Source organism: Trachinotus anak, unplaced genomic scaffold, assembly GCF_046630095.1.
Source record: "Trachinotus anak isolate AG129_WGS33_773 ecotype Australia unplaced genomic scaffold, CSIRO_AGI_Tana_v1 ptg000019l, whole genome shotgun sequence".
NCBI lineage: Eukaryota > Metazoa > Chordata > Actinopteri > Carangiformes > Carangidae > Trachinotus > Trachinotus anak.
Genome location: NW_027273870.1, coordinates 19,968,421 through 19,992,917, shown reverse-complemented (window position 1 = coordinate 19,992,917; position 24,497 = coordinate 19,968,421). Strand labels below are relative to the sequence as shown.

The following is a 24,497-nucleotide window of genomic DNA, read 5'->3' as shown; positions in this document are numbered from 1 at the left end:
CTCCGATACTGACAAGTTAATTAAGACAGGCCAACAAATCCAGAGCTTTGAACATATCAGAGTGAATCTCATCCACACCTTCCAATGCAGACATTGTGATTACCTCAGTGACCTCTACCAGAGAAATGGGCAAAGCATCATCTGACCCTTTCAGCTCTGTCCCGCCCCACTGAGCACATGTTGGATAGTTCTTTACATCATCTTAATATTCCTGGTTGAGGTCAACGGTTCTCTTCAGCTGCTGTTAACAGCCTGGGCAAGGCCCTGCCCCCACTTCCTGAGTCATCTTACAATTCAGTCTCTTTGAGGTCAAACAAATGTCCTACACCTGGGCTCACCGTTACAGATAGGGTCAAGCCCAAAGCTCATACACTGCAGCACCTTTTAGTGAGACTGGTGCTGCTCCACCACATTGAAAGGAGACAATTCAGGTGTTCGGGCGACTGGTCAGGATGCCTCCCAGTGGAAATTTGGAGGACAAGGACAGACACAAAACACTGGGCTTGGGATCGCCTTGGAATACTTAATTATGACTTGCTGTGTTTAATTCTTACCTTACTTTTACCCTGGTAGCTTTGTCTCTTTTGATTCTCCAGAGCACCTGCTTTACTCTCACATTTAGTTGCATTTCTTGCCTTCAGCTGTAAAACACATGTGAATCACACTCCCCTCCTCATTTCTATTCACCTTTGAGGCAAAAGCCCACAAGAAACTGACTTCGCTTTTCGACATAAATTTAAAAAAAAAATTGGCAATCATCATTTTCATCATAAATAAAGCCCTGAACAACTTGGTACAATTGTACATGCGAGTAAAATGTGCGTGTCTGTCAATGCAGATGGAACATACAGGATGTGCTGTGGCAGCAGACCAGGGGTCATTTGTCACACATATGCTCGTCTTGTCACTGGAGACAAACAACTAACACACACCAGACCCTGGTCATGTGTTTGTGTGTGTTTCGTAAGGCCTACCAATCCCCACACCATCACACTCCACTCAAACATGCTAATGTACCTGTGCTCTGCTCTAATTGGTCCCAGTGATGCTCACCCTGCTCCACCTGTGTTCATGGGAAGCCTCCAGTCAGTCCTGCAGTCAGGCCCCCGCCATTGTGTGCGAGCGTGCAGTGCTAATATTATGCAAACAAACACTTCTTTGTTGTTTGGCACTTCTCGCACCGACCCGCCACTGTGGAAGAAAGGGAGAAAGTAAGTAAAGGGAAAAGGAGAAAGGAATGAGGTGTGTGTGTGTGTGGGGGGGTGGGAGTACTTGAATTCATTAGTGTGATTACCTGAGGTGTGCTACTTTACAGGGGGTAATCTGCCAGCCCGCTTCATACCCTCCAAACTTCAGCCAGTCCGCTAATGAGTGCTTGGAAAAGTTAGTCAAGGTGGAGAGGTGCTTTGAGGAGCTATATACCCTAGACTAAGGTGTTATTATATATGCTGGAGCAGAAAACAAAGGATGGCTGCATTTTTATAATAGCTTGTACCAATGAAGACTGTTTCAGCTATTTGTTTTGATTTTGAACGGACATAACTAAATGGTGCTAACTCAGAGCCTATAAAGTTGGCACATTATATGTATGACAGTTTGACTGATCTGTGATATTAAGAGCCACATTTTCTACACCATTTGAGACAACATCCCAGATTAGTCTTTAGGACACCAGAGGCTTCAGGTAGTCACATTCAAAGAGTCGCCTCTCTCTGAGGTGATGTCGAGGACTGCGGCTTCTCTCCTACACTGTAAGAAGAGGTGGATTAGAGGCCAGATCAGCCCCTCTCTCCTTTTCCCTTTCTCTCTTTTTTTTTCTCCCCAGGAGCTCAGGCCATGGCTTTAGAGAGACAGCTGCCATGAGCAAGGCTTAGGACAGTCCATGGGGACGGAGAAAGTGAAAGTGTGTGCGTCAAAGAACAACAAAAAGTGCAGGAAGAGCTTGGTCACAATGGACAAGACAAAGGGGTGTGAGGGAGAAAAATTCAAAAAGGGAAGCCAGAGGATATATATATATATAGATAGATCCTGTAACTTTCCCCTTCCTCTTGCCCTATGCCTCAGCTTTATCACACAGCATCAAAACATAGCTTTAGTCCCCTGAGTGGCTGGCCTTTTTATCTGCTCCCTAGCTTCCCACGGCGGGCCGCATCCACCCATAATCTGCTGCCGTTTCATGTCTGCAGCGCTGTAGAGGAGGATAAGGGACTTGTTCAAGTGAAGATCAGTGAGGTTGTATACATAGCATATGTGCATCAGGAGAGTGAGATTCCTTTTTTCTTTTTAAGGTGGCATCTGATCTAATGAAAAAGAACATTATACATGAATGTATTGAGAAGCCATGTCAGAGACCTAAAAGTATTAACAATAACTATCATTAGGCTCCTGACTAAAATTTGACGCTACAGTACACACTGTACACACATACACACAGCATCTATCTTTTGTTACTAAACCGGCTCTCTGTGGATCAAACATGGAGGATAGACACAATGAAAACTGTAAACATGTTGCATTATACATTTGTCAAAAACACATTTGGCTGTATGTCACAAGCACCTTGTTATTTAAGACAGTGCCAAGTGTCTGCGCCTGAAAAATCAAAGCAGACTGGTGTATTGGCAGCGATAGCCAGGGTGTGAAACTGTGTCAGTGAAGTAAGGGAAATCACCAGAGGCTATTTTCTATTCACTCCACAGCTGGCTGACAGGATCTGTAAGGACTAATTGTGCATCAGTTGGAGGCTGCAGAAATTTTCGGTTTGTGCTTTGACTGTTCTTTGTACTGTGGGCTACCCGTCTTCCCACCCATGTGGCACACACTCACACCAGACTGAGGGAACTTAAAAGTGCAACAGAAAAGCCTTGGGACACACAAAACACAAACACACACAAACACAAATCATCGATCGACCCCAAAGTCAACCAGTGACCCTGACCTCCTCTACCCCTCCAGGAACAATCTCCTGCAGGAATCTCAGGAAAGAAAGAAGAACAAAAAAAAAATACAGAAAGTTGGATTTAAAAAGAAGTCAGGATGAGAGAGAGATAATAAAGACAGAGGAAACAAAATGACACTGAGTTGACTGTGCTGGAATGAATAAAAGGGGAAGGGAGAAAAACTTTGCATTTGGAACTACTGATCAAAGTAATTCCCACAGGAAACCTCTCCTAATGAGAGCGGTACAAGAAAAGAAGGGTGGTAGACAAGGAGAGAGTGAGAGAGAAGAAAAGAAGGGTATGGCACGCCATTCCTATACAGAAAAAAGAGAGATGAAGCATATACAGCACCTAGTGGAAGACGTGTGTGTGTGTGTGTGTGTGTGTATGTGTGTGTGGGTCGGAGGGTGGTGTGTGCCTGTTTGAAGGGTGTTTTCAAGATCGTTTTAACGTCTTCACTGAGGGAGCGTCAGAGGCAAGGCCAGGTTAATTAAACCCAAGGGAGTACCAGCTGAGGGGGCCCGCATTTGAATATGTCACAGAAATAGCACGAGTGTGTCAGCCGAGGCCGGATGGCGGGGCTCGGCGAGCAAACATGTTGACTATGCATTACACACTAAAAGCAAGAGCGAGAAATACAGACAGTCAGACAGCAAGGGGTGGGGGCTCCGAGATAATTTGCGTGGCATCAATGCTGTGCTCCTCTATACCCACTGCGCAACCGGATTTCTCTGAGTTATTAATGTTTGTCATTAGCTGCATTACGCTGGAGGACAGTGACTCGGAAAAAAAAATGCAGAAATTTATATGGGACAAATATTGACAATAGCTGGCTCTTGGGTATTGGAGAAGAAGAAAAGATGCAAACTATGTTAATGAATGGTAATTAACCACCAGGGTTTGTCTCTCCTGGATCCCAGCTAAATTGGTCCCCGAGTTGCAGCTAGAGACAGTCCTGGTCTAATCCTTTATTATAAAAAGATAAAGGAAAACGACATCATTAGCATATATTTGAGAAGGGAGGGGGGATTAAAAAGTGGAATTATTTCTTTTTAATTCCTGAACGGTGGATTCTTCACACTATTGTTAATTATACATATTATAAAGAAAGGAGGAAAGTGGTAAAAAGGAAAACAAAAGCTAGGAGAGGTAAAGAAAGGGGTGAAAAAAAGGGATGATTTGAAGGGAGGAGTGTGAGGTCTCTTGTGTAGGAAGCCAGCTCAAGGACAGAGGAGACCAGGATCATGGTTTAAAATTCAAAATGAATAATAAGAGAGGGAGAAAAAGGGAAACAGATAAAAGGGGTTGGAGGTAGATATGTCAAGGATGGACCCACTCCTCTCAAACACCCCTGTGCTGCGCTGTGCTGTGTGTGTGCTCATGTGGACCCTTGTTAATGATGTCAACAGCAGGGGTCACTTGTTACAGACAGGAACCATGCCAACAGTCAGCTGCCAATCATGAGAGAGGTGTGAGAACCCCGCTGTTCACCAGAGCATCCTCAGTCACCATCACACACTGACTAACAGTCCTTTGAACTGCTGGAACGAACAAAATACAACAGAGCATTTAGACAGGAAACAAGACCATGAAATTCACAACAATAAATGCAGTCTTTGAAGAACAAAATGTGCACAAAATAGTTTTTATTTAAAAGTAAGAACATGTTTTTTTAAAGAAAATGATTGATATTTAGCATAATTGCCTATTAAGTTATTAGCAGAACAAATACTTACACAGTAGGAGCTATAACAATTTGTATAATTTCAAGCATCTCAGACAAAGTTAATTTACTTCAGAAATAAATACTGAGCTCCAGTCATTGGATAGGGTGTGAGAGCAGAGCAATCAGGTCTGATAAATGGATCTAAGTGAATATTCTGCTCTGTGCTGCACTCTAGACTTTCTCAAAGTGTCGACTTGGCATTGCTAGGTCAAGTCCCTGCACCCTTAGGTCCTTGAGGTGCCAAATAAATTAGGGGAGAGGTAAAAGAGTGAAAAGAGTCTAACTTAAACATTAGCGTAAGCATTTGCCTTATCACCGCAGGTCTGCATTGAGAGTGGGGGAGAGTGGCTGCACTGTAAATTAGCTTGGCGCTAAAGGGCCCTGTCTGATAGACATAGTGCACTGAGCGCTAACACAGATGTCGAGGGCTCATTTACAAAAGCCGGGCTGCTGTGTTGCGCCAGTGGCCCAGAGTGAGTCGACAGCGCTTTTCTCACAAATATTGGTTCTGCTGCCCCGGCTCAGCTTGGCTCAGCCCAGCTCCCACTGAGTAGGAGCCGGTGAGGGAGAGCAGAAGGGAGGGAGAAAAAGAAGAGGATGACAGTTTTCCCAGCCTCAGCCCAGGGAGTCAGGCATTTTCGCTGACTGGTGTTGCGAGCGTGGCCAGCTCTTCTGTCAGCACTTTCCTCTCCTTCATCTTCACGCGCACAGCCTCCATTAGCTGGCCGGCAGAGGGGATCTGCAGGGGAGGGGAAGGATAGAAAAAGGGTGTGGGGGCAGTGGTAGAAAGGGTTAGAGAAAATGAGGAAAACACACAAATACACCACCATTAAAAAAGCCAGATTTTTGACACCTGGCAGCTTTTCAGAAAGCCTATTTGTTGTCTTATGAAACTAAAGAACCTCACATGGGGCCTGCGGACTTGTGAAACTTTTGAGGGACAATTCATGTTGAATGTTTTGACGAAGCAATTCACAAAGCAGGCTGCACAGCAGCCGTTTCAGCATTTTATTTCACACTTTCCTTTTTTTCCGAGCGTTAATTCTTGATCAGTGACAATCCATGACTCTTAAGTACTAAAAGAAAAGCTCACATTTTTTCAAGTCTGTCTAAAAGCTCCATTCACATACCAATATGTACATTTAAGCAGTTTTTGCTGTTTCTCCTGTCTCTTAAAGTAATCCTAATGTAAGAGACGGGGGACTGTGATAGCCACAGCCCCCATTCTTAGGTTCAGCCAAGGTTCATATGAGGCATCAGTAGTTTAAGTCAGACTAATCAAGGCGGCACAGCCCTGTTACTATGCCTCCACTGCAGCTCATCAAGGGAACGCTTCATGCTTCAAAAAAGTGGGTATTTTGTACTAAAATTTCTGTAACTTTGAAATATCCCCACATAATTTTGAGAACTCAGACTGCCTCATATGAGCTACAGCTAAACATTATCATAATCAGAATCAGATTTTTTTGGCCAAGCATGGTTATGCATACACACAATATTTAGGAAGAGCAAGCATAAACATATAACTTTAACTGTATTTTTTGATTAAAGAAAGAACTGTCATCTTATATTGGAATCATGTCAGAAAGGGATCACTTCATGGCCAATATGGATGAGAGGAATCATTAAAGCAACCAAAACTGCAAATATGTTGTGAGAAATGTGTAAAAGCAAACAAAAATAAGGGAAACTGAAACAATATGTGAAAATGTCCTTTTAGTATGGGATAATGGAGGCATTGCCTTAAGTTGATCACTTTTCAGCAGATAAGCATAATTAGAACAATCTACGCATCACTAGGGACATTATAATATTGTTGTATTTACTGGACTGTGCACTTAATCATACAGGATGACAAAGGTTGAGTATGAAGGAACTTTCTATATGCGTTTTCTTAATTGTTGTGCAAATACTGAAAAGGTGAAAATAAAGAGGTGGGAAGGACTCTCCTCAGACTTCAGGCTAATTTTCATTTTCCTTTGAATCGACACAAGGATTTTATGGTCATTAGGACGCCTGATCAAAGGCAGACATTTGTACTGTATCACCGATAAATATTCACTTCATGTTGTGTGCCTTTTACAAGTGCCTTTTTTGAGCAAGAGAAACAAATTAATTCCCTCAGCAATTTTCGAAGTCACTGGCCTGATTTGAGAAGTGGACAGGCCAAGCTGAAAATAGTGACTTCTAAAATCATATCATAAAATGTTTCACTTTTCATCTCTATAAAGAGAATGTGAAAACATAAACTACTGAACCATAAAGACAGAAACAAGCTGACACAAGCCTGAAGTGCTGTAACAAACTTTCCTGTATAACATCTCCAGGAGGGAATACGAGGTATCGCGTTGCTTTGAAGTGATTAACACAAACTCACAACACATACTGGAATTAGCTCTGTAGCTGACATGTTTTAAGGACACAGAAACGCACTGTGATGTGATTTGAAACCATCATCTTATCAATTTCCAATACATCTGGAGAGCGAGAGCCGCAGAAACTCACATGCACATACAAAAACACACACCGTCCCCCTGCCCCTTGACACCTCTGTCTTCTTCATTAAAGGTAACAGGAGCTGGGAACACAAGGCCCTGTGTGCTGGGAAGTGTGTGTGAAAGTGTGTGCATACACACTTGAGCATGTGCTGTACAGTGGGGAGTCAGTTCCAGCAGCACTGGATGCATCAAACACACAGCACTATTCCTCAGAGAACCACTGCATTGAAGTAACTGCTGAGATATCTCCCTCTGCCTCTGTCCTCCTGGGAAAACTCACTCTGTCTCAAAACACACACACACACTCACATAGACGTGCGCACACGCACACACACACACACACACACACATATACTGACACACACAGGCACAATTTCCTGATCAGCTAATTGCAGTTAGAGCCACTAACTATGCAAACAACCCCCCACTAAAATAGAGACACAGCCACAACACAAGGCTCTATGGGACAGCAAAGTGGGAGACTGGATCATTAAAAGTACAGATATGGGAATATGGGTAAACAACACTAACAGGTAAACATGATCTAGATAAACCCATCATGAGTATGATTTAAACCTAAAACACATTAAAACTATGGAAGACAGACATCTGTTTTCAACTTATTAATTTTTTTAATATTTTGGGGGGATTTTAAGTCTTTATCACAGACAGTGGAGAGATGACAGGAAATGAGAGGAGAGATGCAGCAAAGGTCCCTGGCGTAGGCTTGAACTGGGCATGTTGCAGTGTTCATGGTCAGTGTCTTAACTTAGCATCAATATCTTCATAATGTTTTGTTAAAATTCATATATGTCACTGTCAACAGTACAGTGAGAGGCCTTTTGAGTCTCTTAGTTGAGAAATGATTCTATTGTGTAAAAATAAAATATCTCTTGCTCTGATTTGTCTCCCTGAGGTTTCAGACTCACATCGGCAGAGTCTGGCACAGTGAAACACAAGTATTCACACTCAGGCTCACAAATGGGACAAGCTGGACTATCATTCCCTTTCATCTAACTGCCACATTTGCTGGGGACTGATACCCTGCAGGGTGGTTGAAGGTAAGCCGTGATGCAGCTGCTCTACTGGATCCCCTGGGCTGCTTAAGGCAGTGTCAAGAACTGGCAGTAATGTTATGCTACAGTTGATTTAGCTGGGCCCCTGTCCCCTTTGGCAGCTTGAGCCAGCATCCGCACTAAGCAACACAACCACTGTTTTGCAAGAGGTCCTGTCCCCTTTGGCAACAACGAAATAGCTACTGTAGCATTAAGCCATGCTAACTCATATCCATTACTATTCAAAAGGCCCTACAGAACAGACCTTTTGTTTAGGTTTGATTTCAGGAACATGTTTCAGAAGTGAACTGACGTGTAAAGCCACTGACACTGACAAGTGTGTGTGTGTGTGTGTGTGTGTGTGTGTGTGTGTGTGTGTGAAAAGACAAGGACAGGAGCTGCAAGCAAAAGGTGTTTTTATGAGCCAATTAAATGACATTGCTACTCTATAGCCTGGGGCACACCTCAAGGCAAGGAGCAGCTCAAAGCTGCAGCACTCCAGTGACCATTGTCTGGTAGTGGCATTACACACACCAACTTTTTTTTTTCTTAAAAGATCGATCATTCCAGCTCTTTTGTCTTCTCCCTTGGAACGGGTTAGCGCAATTATTTCCAAGGGCCCAGTTTGTGAGTAGTTGTAGAGATTGTGTCAGGCTGCTGGATATCTAAATGAGTAAGAATGAGGAGGGAGGGGGAATTACAGAGCCTAAAAGAGATATAAGGGCGTACATCATTCAAATTTCTGCAGGTGCTCAGCAAATAACTACTGAGTGTTTTTTCCTCAGTTATTCAAGAGTTTACCACCTTATCAATATAACTGTGATAGCCATACATACTTCGGTAGATGTTGCTGCCTAATTTTACTAACTAATTAATATTCTACAATTGAAGTGACTTTGGGATCCTTCAAAAGTCCAACAGGAGTATCCACTGTATACCCCTAACAACATCATAACATATATACAGTATATTTGTACAGTAATAAGCAAGGGTGTAAACTACAGCTTAATTTCATAATAACTCCAGAAAGGCAATGTGTCACATTTGACTGCAATGACAGGAGGTTTTTCAGAGTGGTGAAGGATTGTTATAAATCTTTGTCCCTGGCTGGTGAGATGTTTCCAATCTAGGCCACTATTCAAGGTAAGTGAGAAGTAGTTACAGTAGTTTTATCACAGAGGAGAAAAAACAGCTCTTTGATCTTTGATCTTCTCACTTTTGTTTGAAAATCAAATTTATCAAACGGGGGAATAACAACAACAACAACAACAACATGGTAAATAGTTAAAAAAAAAATCCCAAGCACAAAGGCACCATACTAAGAAGTCTTGCATTTGATTATCTCCGATAATGAATATGTCACATTTGCAAAAAAGGGCTCAGGTAAGAAAATCACTAAAGCACCGACAAGCCTATTCTCTCCCTCTCCTTTGTAATTACCTACCCCTGCAGCGGAACAGATCCCTCTCTTTTCTCCCCTTTAGGCCACTAGAGACTGATATGAAAGGGAATTGGACACTTGGGGCCACAAATACTGTAATTAAAAATCTCTCCTTTTCTTGATACGTTGTTTGGAAACATCATTTCAGTGCGCAACATGCATTTGTTAGGGATCTGACCTAAATACACCCTAGATTAAACACAGGAAAGCACCGGGTCTTTGTTTCAGGTTCCTACTCATTAAGTGTGAAAATGAGGTGATTCAGGCACGACTGGGGTTTAAATATAGAAAGGTGATATCCATACAAAAGAGATGCAACCTTTAGGTAGAATCCCGCAATCAAGAACACACCCGTGATTATGGCTCATTGGCCGAGGTAATGTACTGGGAAGCAGTGACAAGCAACAAAAGTGAACAAACTCACATTAAAAAAATAAGATGGCAGTAAAAAGAGGGACTGCCTTTCAATGTTTGCACAGTCACATAAGGGAATGTAATAGATCTAGCCATTTATTTAGTGAGGAAATGTTCACCTTCATCATTAATTCTATTTCTGTGTTAATTCGAAAAGTCTATTGTGCTCCAAAAGATGACCCTTAGGTGCAATCAGACTGGCAGTAACCTTTAAGTTCCATACCTCAATAATAATATTATTATTCATCTGGCCTATTCCAACAAATCTAACCTCCTAAAACATGGTGTTTGCTAAACTGTAGCTTGCTAGGTTAAGTAATGACCCCAACTTTAATGGCAAAGAAACTGTACCAACAAGCTTTATCTGCTGTTTCTATTCATATGAAATACAAGTTAAACATAGTGAATAAGTCACATTGTGCCATGGCATTAAAAATGACTTTAACACCAGTCTCCTCCAGGGAACCTCCCTCCACTGCTTCAGTGTCATATTTACAGTACAAAGGCTCAGCTCGAGTCCCCTCCACACACATACAAATACACTTACAGAGACAAAAAAAGAGTGGCTGATTTAATTAGCTCAATCATTAAATGGGGCTTAATTAGAGTCACTTTCCTTCTGAGAGAAGTGTGGGACTCAGAGCTGTTCCTTGTCATTACAGAGGCATAATGAGCCACACAACACAACACGCTACCCCTCACCCTCACAGCACTGACAACAATAGAAAACTTTCTCAGTATATTAGCACTGTAAGGCAGGGAGCCTTTGATATGTTTAATACAGAGGGTTAATGATGTAATGCCCTGTGAAGTGCCAATATAGTGAGAAGCTTTGACAAGAAGTGACATAAATAAAGTGTGTTATTTAACGTCATAAAAATGATGCCATTTACTGTTGTAGCAATGAGCTACAGCTACCTCTCCCCAAAGTTCGATAAAGGTTTGAAATTACAAGATTCATTTCAGCCCTGTAGTTCATCCATAAACGCCTTTGTTGTTTTATAACATGTCCAGTCCAGGTTGGTCCAGCCTGTCTCTACTACTGTCTTAATGTAATGTTCACCTGCTTGTTATAGTTTGGAGGCTGATAAGAAGTGATGCTTGTACGTCTCCCCCGGGTGTGATTGTGAGGTAAATATTAGCAGGCCCTCAGCGCCACCCCATACCAGTAAACCAAACCACTGTCCTCTCATAAAGAAATCAACAGAGTCAATGACTTTTTAAACGTTATTATGCTGTCATGAGGCTTGAGATGGGTATGTGTGTGTACAAAATGAGTCTGAAAAATGATCTGGAGGGAATGTGTGTGTTTGCGTGCGTGTGCACACGCTTGCATGCACATGCTCCTCCTGTTCATTATTGGCCAGCAGCAGAAGCCAGTCATTTCCCTGTCTTCATAAAGACTTGGCCCATTAAATTCTACCTCCAGTCAATAATTAGGGCTCCACAAATAAACCAAAGGCAATTAAATCAATGCTTCCCCGGGTTGGTGCCTGGACCCTACAGCCCACATGGACACTCCATCTTCACTGCTGGCCTTATTCATGGTGGGTTGCTGTGGAGCCATACAGAGCACCCCCTGGCCTGCTCATGATTATTAGATAGCACCGTCCCTCGTTCCTGTCTATGGAGCGCTGCTTATGGTGGCTCTCTACTGAGAGGCATAGGGTTTGATTTCATTAACTCACCAGTGGAGGTGAGAGACGGGGAAATGAATGCAATGTTTCATTTGGTTTTGAGTGGACATGTGGGGCAGCGGTGAGGGGGCTCCAGAAATCTATGCCACTTCGTTGGCAAGAGGGGAGCAGTAAGTCAACACATACACAGTCACATTTCTCCACAACACACTGTTTGCCAATGTGTTGCAGATGTCTCTTTTTCTTGTTATGTTGACATGTGGCAGTGCATGACAGTGATGGCAAACAATGGCCCACACACCGAGACACAGATACACACATACCACTCTTCTGGTCTTTCACATATGCTCACAAACACACAACACAGAGTGAGTGATGGGTTTGCTATTGACAGGGCCACTGAGATAATAAAGTGCTGTCCCACTGGCAGCTCCATTAGGCACTGACAGTGACAAGATGAGGCTGTCGTGAGTGTGGACATACACACACGAATATGTACACATACCCACACCCACACATACCGACACTCACTCACACCCCCACACCCACACACACACACCCACACACCCACACACCCACACACATCCTCATCCTCTTCCAGTGACAGCCAGCCAGTTAAGGACATGGATCTCTCTCTCATCTTTCCTTTCACTGGGTCTATTTCTGTCTGTGTCTTTTTACCCAAAGAAGTGTGTGTGAGTGCAGCTCGGGGGTAAGATCATATCACTATTAGGGGAGTGTGTTATTAGTGTCACAGGCAGGGTGACAGGCCAGGCCATTCCACTTCACAGATGTTCTGCTTGCTGAGCCTTTCATAAGCTATGACAGAAAGTAGAGAAATCAAGGGGCTACAGTAAGAAAGCTCTTGAAGTGTATTCCCCTCACTAAAGAAACACTGGCTTCTCATTATCAGCAGACATGTGCGGTACAGGCACATTACCATAGCGCTGTTTGATGAAAATGTCAAATTAGGAGCTAAGTCTAAACTCACCAATATTTAGGTGCTAAAAGCGTCTTTGTCTGGTCTTTCTCTGGTGGCTTGGCATGTTAGATGTAACATCGGCCCTTTGGAAAATAGGCACAAATCCAAAAGAGACAGGAGGAGATGGAGACTGGTGTCCCCTTGATACAAAAGCACGCTTTTAAAAACCCAGACAGTGAGAGGAAACCACAAGATAGAGAGGAGAGGAAAAAATGATAAATAAATAAATAAACAAAAAAAAAAAACAGAACAAGATGGACTTGAAAGGGGATAGAAAAAGTCTGTTTCAGTGAGGGGGGATGACTGCGGTGGTCCCAACGGTCCCCACAGGGACCTGGGGGCGAGTCTCAGCCTTGTCATACTCCGCTCTTCTCTTTCTCCACTCCCCACACCAGCTCCAGCGCCCCCCCACCTCCTCCACCACCCCTGTTCTGCCCACGGAAAACGTCGATAGCAGGCTGCCGGTGCCGAGGTCTCTGGTGGACACTAGCTCATTCTCCCGGCATCGACAGGCCCGCCAAATCAATATTTAGTTCCCCACTAACAAGCTGCCTCGGGGTCTGAGCCAGAGAGAGAGAGAGCGAGGGAGAGAGAGCGAGAGAGAGAGAGAGAGAGAGGAATGCGGGACAGTGGAGGATGGCAGAGAGAGACAGAGAACAGGGACTGAGAGCTGTCCAGCTAGAAGGGAAAAACATGGATTCAGTAGAATGGTGTGTGCGTGCGTGTGTGTGTGTGTGCGTGCGTGTGTGTGTTAGTGTGGGAGGGGGAGAGGAAGGTGGAAAGGTCAGAAGAAGATCTGGGGAACAAGAGAACAGTGTCTGGTGTGTGTCGTGGTGCGGAGGCGACGCATGAGTGCCTGCGGCAGCCGCTGACAAGAACACAGACAAGACACACATACACACACTCGACACTCTCAATCATACACATATCACAGCAAGCAGACGTTGACAGCACTCGAGTAAAGCTCCAGCAGAGCACTCACAGATGAGTGGCTGTGCACACAAAGACTCTCTCTCTCTTACACACACACACACACACACACACACACACAGTAAGGATGTAGTTGCTTTTCTTTGTTTTATCTTTTGCATCATTGTTTCAGAGCCCGGAGCAGGGCACATTTGGGTGGGAACTAAAATTCATCCTCCATTTTCTGAATTTGAAAAACTGGTGAAACTGGTATCCAGTTGTTTCTACACTGAACACTGTCAAAGCAGCATATCCACAATGTTAGGCTAACATATTTGGTAAAAAATGCCTAACCAAAATAGAAATAAAAACATCTAGATATCTAGCTTGAAAATAAGTCTTTGCAATAAAAAAGTCTAAAAGCCCATTGCATTATAATTATTTATTGTTCTATATGCCAATGAAACTTAAAATAATATACCAAAAGACATCACATTTTAATGTATTGCTCTTTAAAACAATTTGCAAAATTCCTTTGGCAATATTAACCACTTTCATAAATTACAACTTATTAATAAGTATATGTAAACATCTTGCTCCTTGTAAAACAAGAAACAATCACTGCATTCAACAAAATAAAGTGCAGATTAAAAAAACTAACTTTCTCCTGTTGGAAAAGTGTATCATTTTCTTTGTGATGAAATAAGTCAAGCAGTGTTGTATCTTATATTAGACTGTACAGTTAGCACTCTCAGTGCCACCACTTTTTTCAAAATTAAGAAACAGTGGTGTCGTAATAACCTGCAATGCAATACAGTTAACAGAGCACTTGTAATTAAAACCAGTACGTTTCTTTTTGGAGAATTACCACTCAATTTATTTATTTTCAATTTATTTTTACCATCAACTTTAAAAAGACTAATACTAAGACTAAGACTTTACTAATGTAACCTCAACTAAGAGCAACACCAGGCTGATAAATCATTTTACTATGAAAGGCGGTTTCTAGTAGTTTGCACAAGACTTCTTATTGCTGAGAGTGTGCAGGTATGAGTAATGTTATTGCAGACGGGTGAGTCTTACCTTTTGCTGCAGGATGTGGTTTAGCTGATCCAGCCACTCCTGGTCTGTTAGACTCTCTGAACGAGCCTCTGTTCCCTGCAAACACAACAGTGAATATGTACATATATTTCATGAACAGGTTGTGGACTGAAAAGTACACATGGTAATAGATATGCTGATGTTTATATCACCTATAATATTAGTCTTTTGTATGTGGATGAATTGTGTAAAAAAAAACAAACAAAACAAAGTGAGTCAGACTCAAAGTGTGTTTGATACTTGGTGTTTGAAGAGAGAACCTGCCAGTGTATCTGAGCACTGGCCTCAGTGTGTCTCCTGCTCGAGGGCAGAATTGTAGCATCACACCAGCCAGGACCTTGAAGAAGCTCTCTGGAGACTCAGTGGCAGGGTATGGCAGTATACGTTTTCATGCTACTCATGTATAAAGACCTAACAGAGTGTTAGCCTTGTTACTGCTAATGAACAGGGTGAAGACCGAGTGTGTGGCCATGTACACCTCAGCACTAATGTGCTACCTCTTCATTTCGAACCCCAGGTGCTGCTGCTCGAAATGATGTGACGAGCCTTACACCTCCTCACAGGGACATAGGGAGGGCAGGAGGGGGAAACGTGTGTGTGTGTGTGTATGTGTGTGTATGTGTGTGTGTAGCTGAATTTAAAAGTCCCTGCACTTGCAGACTAGCATAACTATAACAGACACAATCCTGGAAAATCTGGTGTGGTGAGGGCTATCCAAAACCACAAGTCTGCATGCAGACCTGATGTGAACTTTGATTAAGTCCGCTTCAGCTGCTGACTTCACTTGTGTGCTCTGAAAATTACCCAATATTCATAGCAACATGGATGGGAGTTAGACAAACAAATGCTGGTTTTGAGACTACTAAGAAAAAAATCTGACCAATTATGTTTCTGAGAATCCTCAAGAGAAAAATATTAGCATTGTTAATGCTTAGGAAGGTCATGGGAAGTATTACTGTACATATCAAACATCATATTATCAATCTGTATATGTGTAGTTTTTTTTGTCCGGCAGCTGACTGCACACATGTTGCATAAATTCCCAATGTGAATAAAATTCACTACCATGAAAGAAAATTAGAAAATCCATCTGTATATATGTTTTCACTAATTTATTTATGTGGGCGACTCATCTGGTCTTGTAGCACAATAATAAAGACTTTTGTACATCAACAAAGTGGTGTGCCTTGATTTTTGGGAAGAATCCATTCTCTTTCTCCTGGATGAAATTCAGAAGACCATTGGTGAGCAGGCTGGGATGATTAAGGCCCTGGATATATCCCTATCAATAAATAAGGTCTCAAGTTCCATCTTGTTGCACATTTTATACCCTTGCTGCCCAGCATTCTTGTAACTCCGACCTGACAACAGCATTTCAGACACAATATGTACGTGTCACAGTATGTATGACCAAAGTCTGCAAGGGCCCCACATCTGAAGAACTGACATTTGGATTGAGTATGGATTTCACCTTAGCAGTCCCCAGCTCCCTGGAACCATCTATGTGTGATCCTGGTGATAGCACTAGGGCTAGGCTATTTCAGTATATGCCTAATTGGTGACTGGTGCTTAGAGTAACTAAGAAGTAGATGGAGATTGTTGGGAGTGTGTGGTTAGATTAGTAAGAGAGAGAAAGAAGGTGAGTGAAGAGAGCCTTCTTGTGAGTGCTGCATTCAAGCCTCCCACAGCTGGGGTAAAGCATAGTGTTTGAAAGAGCGTATGTGCGTGAGAGTCAGTGTGCTTGTTCACCCTTGGTAGATATATAACAAAGTACTGACCCTCCATCTAACATTAGGCGCAAAACAAACTGGCCTGGCAATTATAGCCTTATTACATCTGGATCATTAACTCCACAACAAGTTGCCCAGGGAGCCCAGAGCTGCTCGGCCCTCACTGGTCCTCAGTTGCACACTATGGAATGGCAGAGGCAGCATGATGCATGTGTGGAGCAGTTTGAGCACATTTACATGTTGTCTTTTTATCTATAGAGCACTGGTTTTATGTGTGTTTTCTTTAGGTGTTAGTGTGTAAAGGGGCAGCTGTAAGTTTCTGTATGATTCTTAAAAACTTGAGAATAAATTAATAAATTAAAAATACAAATAAATAAATAAATAAAAATAAGTAACAAATCAGCAAACCAAGACTAATGCTCTAGAGGAAAGAAAATATGTAACTTTTGGAAGAGATGTTTGGTGGTAATGACATGAAGGTCATCTGTTCCCAAAATCCCCCGAAAATATAACCACAACCAGGAATAATTCATTTAAACATTTTGATATGCCAGAAATTCAAAAATGCATTGATTTCCAAACCGAGTACCAATGCCCTACAATGTTGAAAAGTTCTGCAAATATTGTTGACAAGAGAAATCTGCCAAACTAAAGAAAAGTAGCCATGTTGGCAATGGAGCATTCTCATTTAAAAGTAAAACTGAAAATGTAAAAACAATCCCAGTGAGCCCTGTGTTCTCATTCAACACAGTGGTATCGCACAACCAAGTGAATAAATGAATACACTTGCTATGTGTTGTACTTGTTTAAGACTACAGGGACACCCTGATAACCTCATGTCATGTCTACAGTCTCGATCTCTACAAAGATTGTGCAAAAGCTCAGTCCAAATCACAATTCTGAAACAAGTATCATCAAACTTCAGGCCTGTAACGAAATTCTAAATCATCTTCAACACATTGGCGACAGACAACAATGTGTGACAAACCAGCCTCAGTTCAGATTATGGATAGGTGTATACTGTTGATTCATTTTCAAAATGCTCACAACTAGTTTAATCTCATCTGCACAGCTATAATACAGTTTGGATCCGGATGGTTTAAGTAGGGTGCACTTGATTTTGACTTACCTCCAACCCCAGGTTCTACATAAAGGCACAGATAACTATTTGGCTCATTTCTAGAATTACAGTTCGTGCACATGTCAAATGGCCCTTGTTTCTCCATGACAGTCACCTAAACACACTTTCTGACTAACACATAAACGCACCTAAACGGTTAATCCTACTCTGTGACAACATTTACAATTCAGGGAAAACACTCACCTTGTTAACACACCAAGCAGCCTGCCATTAACCACCATTAGTAGGACAGAGAAAACAAGTGGTAAGGAGAGGAGAATGATTTTACCCAAAGAGGCTTCAGCTCTCATGAGAGGGTCTTTTTGTCAAGTGAGAAACTGTTCCCTGTCATCTCCTGGGTGGAGCAAGGCTGCAAAGGTCTAAAATTGGTTTCAAGTGTGAGTAAGTGCCTGGTGAGCCGTCTCTCATCTTGTGCTAGATGGGTGGGAATCCCCAGGGATGGGAGGTTGATTGTAACATGGAGTTGCTAATTAATGACACGACTGGGTATGATCTATGGTCCCACCAAGTTGGAAAAGAGCGTGAAACTCTGACTTTGAGCAAGCAGATTACAGTCAATAGCAAGAATTTTCAGTTCAACGACTGCTTTCACCAGTAAGAAAAGACTTGTACTTATTCAACTTGTGCCATATTAAATCTTAAATGAAGTTGACAGGTACTGAAGGTGTTGACGGGTTTTTGATCTTGTTGAGAGCAAGAACACCGGCTTTAAACATGAAGCCACATCCCTCTCTGTTGCACTGCAACTTCCCAACTTATTAGGGACATGCCTTGGTTTGTGGTTCACCTTTACAAAACATTACTTGGTGTTCAGCCTTGCTTACTTGCCCTCATGTATCTACCCATCAATAAGAGAAGGTCAGACAGAAGCAGAGATTTCCAGGAAGGCTACATAACATTAGATACAGGTGAAATGAACTAAGAACAGATGGCTTTGGTTTCTCTTTATTTCCTCCCTTCTCCACCAATGCTAATCTACAGTATCTGTTCCCAGAGGTTAGGTCAAAGTTACTGTAGCTCCTTGCCATTCATTTAGTCTCAATTGACAAAGAAAATTCCCAACACTACAAATCAATGTTGATGATATAATGTTTTTCCAGGTCCTCTGGTGCAATCACTAAGCAAAGCCCCCTGAAAACTTTAGGATGTTTCAAAATTTTACAGTACAGAAAATCTATCATAGGTATGTTGAGTACTGTGGGCATAATCTAGGCTTGATATAGATCCTCAAGTTAGTATTTGTATAAAATGTTGACCCACTGTCCCTTGGCCTTACCTGATCAGTGTCCATTATATCCGCAAGATCATTCTCTGACATATTGAGGATGGAGGCAGCGATGGACTTGGCTTTGATCATAGACTTGGCTGAGAGGCCGCCCTTCACTGCCATAGCGTTGGCCTGCCTCAACCTCCTCCTCTTCATCAACTGCTGCTTGACCTCTTGAACGTCTAAAAGTATTTCACTGGCCAGGGCCTGAAGGAGGAGGAGGAGAAGGAATAAAAAAAGAAGAGGATGATGAAATGGATATGGAAAAACAAGAGGGATAGCTCTGCCTGACAGATGAATAAATGAAATTGATCAAGCATGCGCCAGAGAGGCCTAGTACATTATGGAGGAATATTGAGTTTGACACACTCAGATTCTCTTCGGTTTCGCCTCACGCTCCCTTGTAGGAATATGGACCTAAGGGTTTGTTGCCCTGTCGATTGAAAGCTGAGGGAACACAGCTTTGATATCAAACACACCCCAAGTTTTGCTAAAATCTCCACAGACAGAGAATCATGCATCAGAGAGAGAAAGACAGAGAGCTACTGAAAATACAGCCATTCATTTATTTATTTGCTTTCTAAAGGTCTCACAGTACAACAGGGCAGCATAACACTGTTAATAATTAAGCTACGAGGGGCTGTTTCAAATGGTGCCCGAGTGAATGGCAAGTGAGACGAGGAAGGCCTGGGAAGGCACAGTTGTCGGGCACTAAATGGGAGTTTGCTCTAAATACAGAGAGACAATTAAATGTTAAAACTGCCACTGTACACGAGAAAGTCAATAAAGTAAACTCCCCTTTGCTTCATTTTGAGCTTATTGATCGAGGCAATAATCTTCTGTATCATTCCCCTGTAAGCCTGCTGAAAAGCTGACCTTGGAATAGATGGTGAGAGGAGGGAAAGCTAGAGACAGGAGAACTTGTGGTACACAAAAACAAAAAAAAAAAACAAAAAAACAAATTACAACTTGCTCTTGGATAGTGCACAATATAACCAAGCAAGCAAGTACAATGTGCATACACACATACACACACATCAAGTACAAACATATGAAAACACTCAAGTGCATTACAGTAACAAGGGTAATCACACATAAACAATGTTGAATAGCAACAAACATTTCCACTCCACTCTTAATTTCACACAGGTGGACCAGGTGCAGTTCAGAAACCTGTGGTGGTTCTCACAGGAGAGTGAGTAGTTGGAGGCCTGAAGCTGACAGTCGATGGAGTGTTGCAGTTTGTCTATTAGCAACAAATACACACATATACACACATAGAGCTCAAACATTCAGAATTCAAATGGGACATTTAAGAAAACCAACAGATTATATAAATTATTCAAACCCATTGAAATAATGATAGGATATAGAAAAGGTGAAACAATGGTATATACTGTATAAAACGACCCATGGCAGATTGAACTCAGTAAAACAAGAAAACTGTGACTTTTCCAGTTAAATTCTCAGTCATCCAAGTCAGTGGGTCCAGTTGGCTTTGACTTACTCCTTCTAGGTAAAAGGGCTACTAGCACTGCAGGACCACTTTCACACGTGACCTTCATTGTAAAATGAGTAGAATAGAGCGATTAAAGACGACGAGCAGAAATCATCAACCATCGTCCATTGTCAAAGGAAGGCAGCTTTAGCTCTTTTTCGGTGATCTGAGAGCTGTGTTTACCCTTAAGGAGTACACAGCTCATTAACTAACAGTGTGAGAGCCTATTCTTTTATTTACAGCCTAATAGATATTCACTGTCACTAGTCAAGGGTTATATTCAATTGACCTAAACCCTGCATGTGGAATAATCCAGACAGAGATTAAGGGGTGAATTTATCACTCATTCTCAGCCCTGGGAGAGACAAAAAGAGGCAGGGAGGGTTTGTAACCACAGACACACACACGCACAACACACAAGCTATTTAAATACATACATGGAAGGTATTGTGTGTGTTTATGTGTATGTGTCTGCGTGTGTTTGTTAAGAGCTCTTAGCCTGGCTAGTACCAAGATCACTACAGTCAGAGGGCCAATTTAGACAGGACGAGGATTAGGGCATGGAGATGAGGATCAAATGAGCAGCTAAAAGACATCCTCTTTAATAACTAGCTACCTCTGAACCTCTTCACGCACATGAGGACACAAAGGGCCATTCAAAAACATAAAGAGCAGAACGGGAGGAAAAAATGCTTCAATTTTGTTACATTATGCAGGCACTGATGTAAAAAAAGAAATAGTCCATTCAGTCATACTTGGGTGAGATGGCTAATTATAGAGGCACCGCTCACAGGTATATGAAAAGTATATAAGGTAATTACACACGGAAAATATTGTAACATATATATATATATATATATATATATATATATATATATATACACACACACATATACACACCACACACACACACACACATATGTCTGTATATATGTTTATATATATATATATATATATATATATATGTTTATATATATATATATATATATATATATATATATGTTTATATATATATGTTTATATATATATATATGTTTATATATATATATATATATATATATATGTTTATATATATATGTTTATATATATATATATATATATATATATATATATATATATATATATATATATATATATATATATATGTATATATACATATGTGTGTATATATATATGTATATAATCTATGCACAATCTTGTACTTTTCAGAAGGGATGACAAGCCAAAATATTCTGTGTAAGACAACTACCACCAATGTTTGTGTGTGTGTGTGTGTGTGTGTGTGTGTGTGTGTGTGTGTGTGTGTGTGTATGTGTGTTGTGGAATAGTCAGTCACTACATGCAGGGCCACTGTTTAGCAGTTCAACAGCAGTGCTTACAGCCTGGGGCGTGTGCAGGGGCCAAAAGGGTTTGCTGGCACAAAATAAAAAAAAAAAAATATCCACGCACAAATACACATACACACACACAGGCACAAAGAACAACAAAAAAAAAAGTCAAGCTCATAAAGACACACACAGACACATCTATACACACACATGCGCAGCCCTCCAGTCCTGATCAATACATGACAAGAGTAAATCTCCTCCGGACGTCAGGCAGTCCAATCAAAGGGCTTGGTGTTCTTATAGGGGATCACAGGAGCCAGGGGGAGACAAACAATGATGTGAATCCTCAACAACAACACAATGGCCCCACCAGCCTAGGGTTATGGGAATGTAGGAGAGGAGTTCTATGAGCGTGAACTGTATTTCTATGCATGTGTGTGTTTCCACATGTAATTCAGCTTCTATTTTTGGTTACATGTAAATTTGCATGCATGTGTGTCTTACTTGCTATAGGAGTGCTCGTGTGTGTGAAGGCAGTACATTTGCAAAAAAAAAAAAAAACAAAAAATAAAACCCCAAAACAATTAAAGCTTGGCTGGAAAAGGGAAGTGGATGGTAAACACCTATCCACCTCCAATCCTCAAATGCAAGTGAGCCATAAAAGGATATGAATTGTTTCTGTGCAGACAAAACAATGGAAAATGGCCACTAAACTGTGTCCATAATCTGCCACTTGATTAATGTCTGTGTGCAAATATACTGCTACCACTATCTATCTCTGCCAAGCCTTTTCCTACTTTGACAGACAGGCGTCAGGTGAACAAAGTTGATGGACAGTCTTTATCAGTCTCTGCCAGACACACACAGACTGACACAGACACAGAAACACACCTCAAGGTGATGGATTAGGGCCTTCATAAAGGCCATTCCCATTGGGCACGCAGTAGTCTCACAGTAATGGCCTGTGTCTCCTTACACACTGTAACAAAGTGCACATGCATAATGGCACATATACACATCCATCCAGCACCTAAAGAAGAACTGGTTGTGGTGGCTGCAGGCTAAGCAAGGTTGTGCTGACATCATTTCCCTTGGCTACGCCCCAAAGCTGCTCCTGGGGGATTTTAAGGCTTGCCCCGGCCTGGTTAGATGTGTAACACCTCCAGTGTGTTCTGGCCCGGGTCTCCTCCCAGCTGGACATGCCCAGAATACATCAGGGAGGCATTCTGCAAATGTCTTGATCAGATACCTATCAAAACTGCTTCCTTTCAATGTGAAAGAGCAAAGGCTCTACTAGCTTTGAATTCCTTGTGGTTATTAAATGAACAGCCCTTATCTTTAGGTAATTAGGCTCATTACCATAGTTCGAGTCTGAAATGACAACTGACAGGTACACTGAGAACTTTGCCTTGAGACTTAGCTCCCTCTTCCCCACAACAGTGTGGTACGATGCTTTACCTGTGCTAACCATCATGCTGATGATCTGATCTGATGATATGACTACAAAGTTGATCACTGGTCCTTGGCAGAAGGTACCAGATACACATGTACACTAATTCTATCTTAAGATCAAAGATGGAGCTCATTACTACCACAGAAGTCCAAAAACAAAACACCTTTCGTGTCCAGGGAAGCTGTTCCTCAAAGTCTGTGGTTTTATGACATTTCAGAGTTTAAGTCCATCAGGACCCCAACTCGCTCACTACATCGTCTGCAGCTGATACAGAATGCAGCTGCTAAACTTATTACTGATATGAAGAGATGTGACTACATCCCGCCAGTTTTAGCTTCACTGGTTGCCAGTCAAATTTAGAATTGATTTTAAGCCCTTATTGTTAACTGTTAAAGCTCTTCATGGCCCCGCTCTATAAGGTCTGTAGCAAGCTAAACAGCTGTTTACTTACCAGTTGAGAATAAACATTGAGAATTCAGCATCAAACTCCATTCCTTTACTCGCCAAGAACCGTCTCCAGCGGTAAAAAGCACCATCAATGTGAACTCCTTTCTCTCTCATGTATTTTCTTCTACCGAAGTTTGCACACTAACCATTTAGTCCCAGCCCATCTCATTACTTTCCTGTAGTGACACACTATAGCCTCCAATCTGCCCTGAGGACATAGCACTGCTCAGAGGGTGTATTATAACCCCTTGCCTTGTAAATGCAAGAATGGCCGAAGTTCTGTCAAGCGACAATCACCACCATCCGCATTCCAGCAAGAAACCACATTTGGCAGCAGAGAAAACTTACAAATAGTGCTTTTAAATGATTTGACTGTTCAAACTTTGGACTCTTTGCCTTTGATCACTTGCCCCTTTTGTACAGTACCTTGATGAAAGAATGAAACTGCTCCAGCTGGGAGTAGGCTGTGCCTAGCTGTCTCTGAAGCCTGTCCAAGGCATGGGAGCTCTGCTGGGTCAAACCCTCCATTTGCTCAGTGGCTGTCTGTTCCAGTGCAGCCAAAGCCTGCTCACTGGCTCCTACACGTGCCTGTAGGGCATGTATGCGCTGCTCCTGTAAAGGAAAATAGCAGCTAGTCAGCTAAAAGCAAAAAATATTGTTTTGTTTTAGGAAAAAGTAGAAAGACATTTGTGGGAATTGTAGTACTGGCAGAATTTGAAATTTTCTGACTTTGGTGGCTCGGTGGCTCCTGAAAGCAACACATAGACTGCACCAAATGTCACCTGGATTGTCTCATTTTTTGAACACTGTTAGAATAGTTTTACAGCTGCTATCATCACAAAAAATGCAATCTTAACATATAAGTTCTCACCTTGTATTTTATTTTTTTTAATCTAATTTGATTATTTTACAATTTTAAATCAGTTTTGTT

General features: G+C 41.9%; 1 protein-coding gene across 1 annotated transcript in view; it reads right to left on the bottom strand.

Moving 5' to 3' along the window:
• Window positions 1-4,574: 4,574 nt before the first annotated feature.
• Window positions 4,575-24,497, bottom strand: part of cntln (centlein, centrosomal protein) — an 80,350-nt gene continuing 60,427 nt past the window's right edge. Inside the window, exons 24-27 of the mRNA XM_071504586.1 lie at window positions 23,993-24,178; window positions 18,850-19,047; window positions 14,685-14,759; window positions 4,575-5,404 (exon numbers count right to left, since the gene is read on the bottom strand). Coding sequence (XP_071360687.1) covers window positions 5,294-5,404; window positions 14,685-14,759; window positions 18,850-19,047; window positions 23,993-24,178 — 570 coding nt within the window. The 3' untranslated portion in view covers window positions 4,575-5,293. The remainder of the gene's footprint in view (window positions 5,405-14,684; window positions 14,760-18,849; window positions 19,048-23,992; window positions 24,179-24,497) is intronic.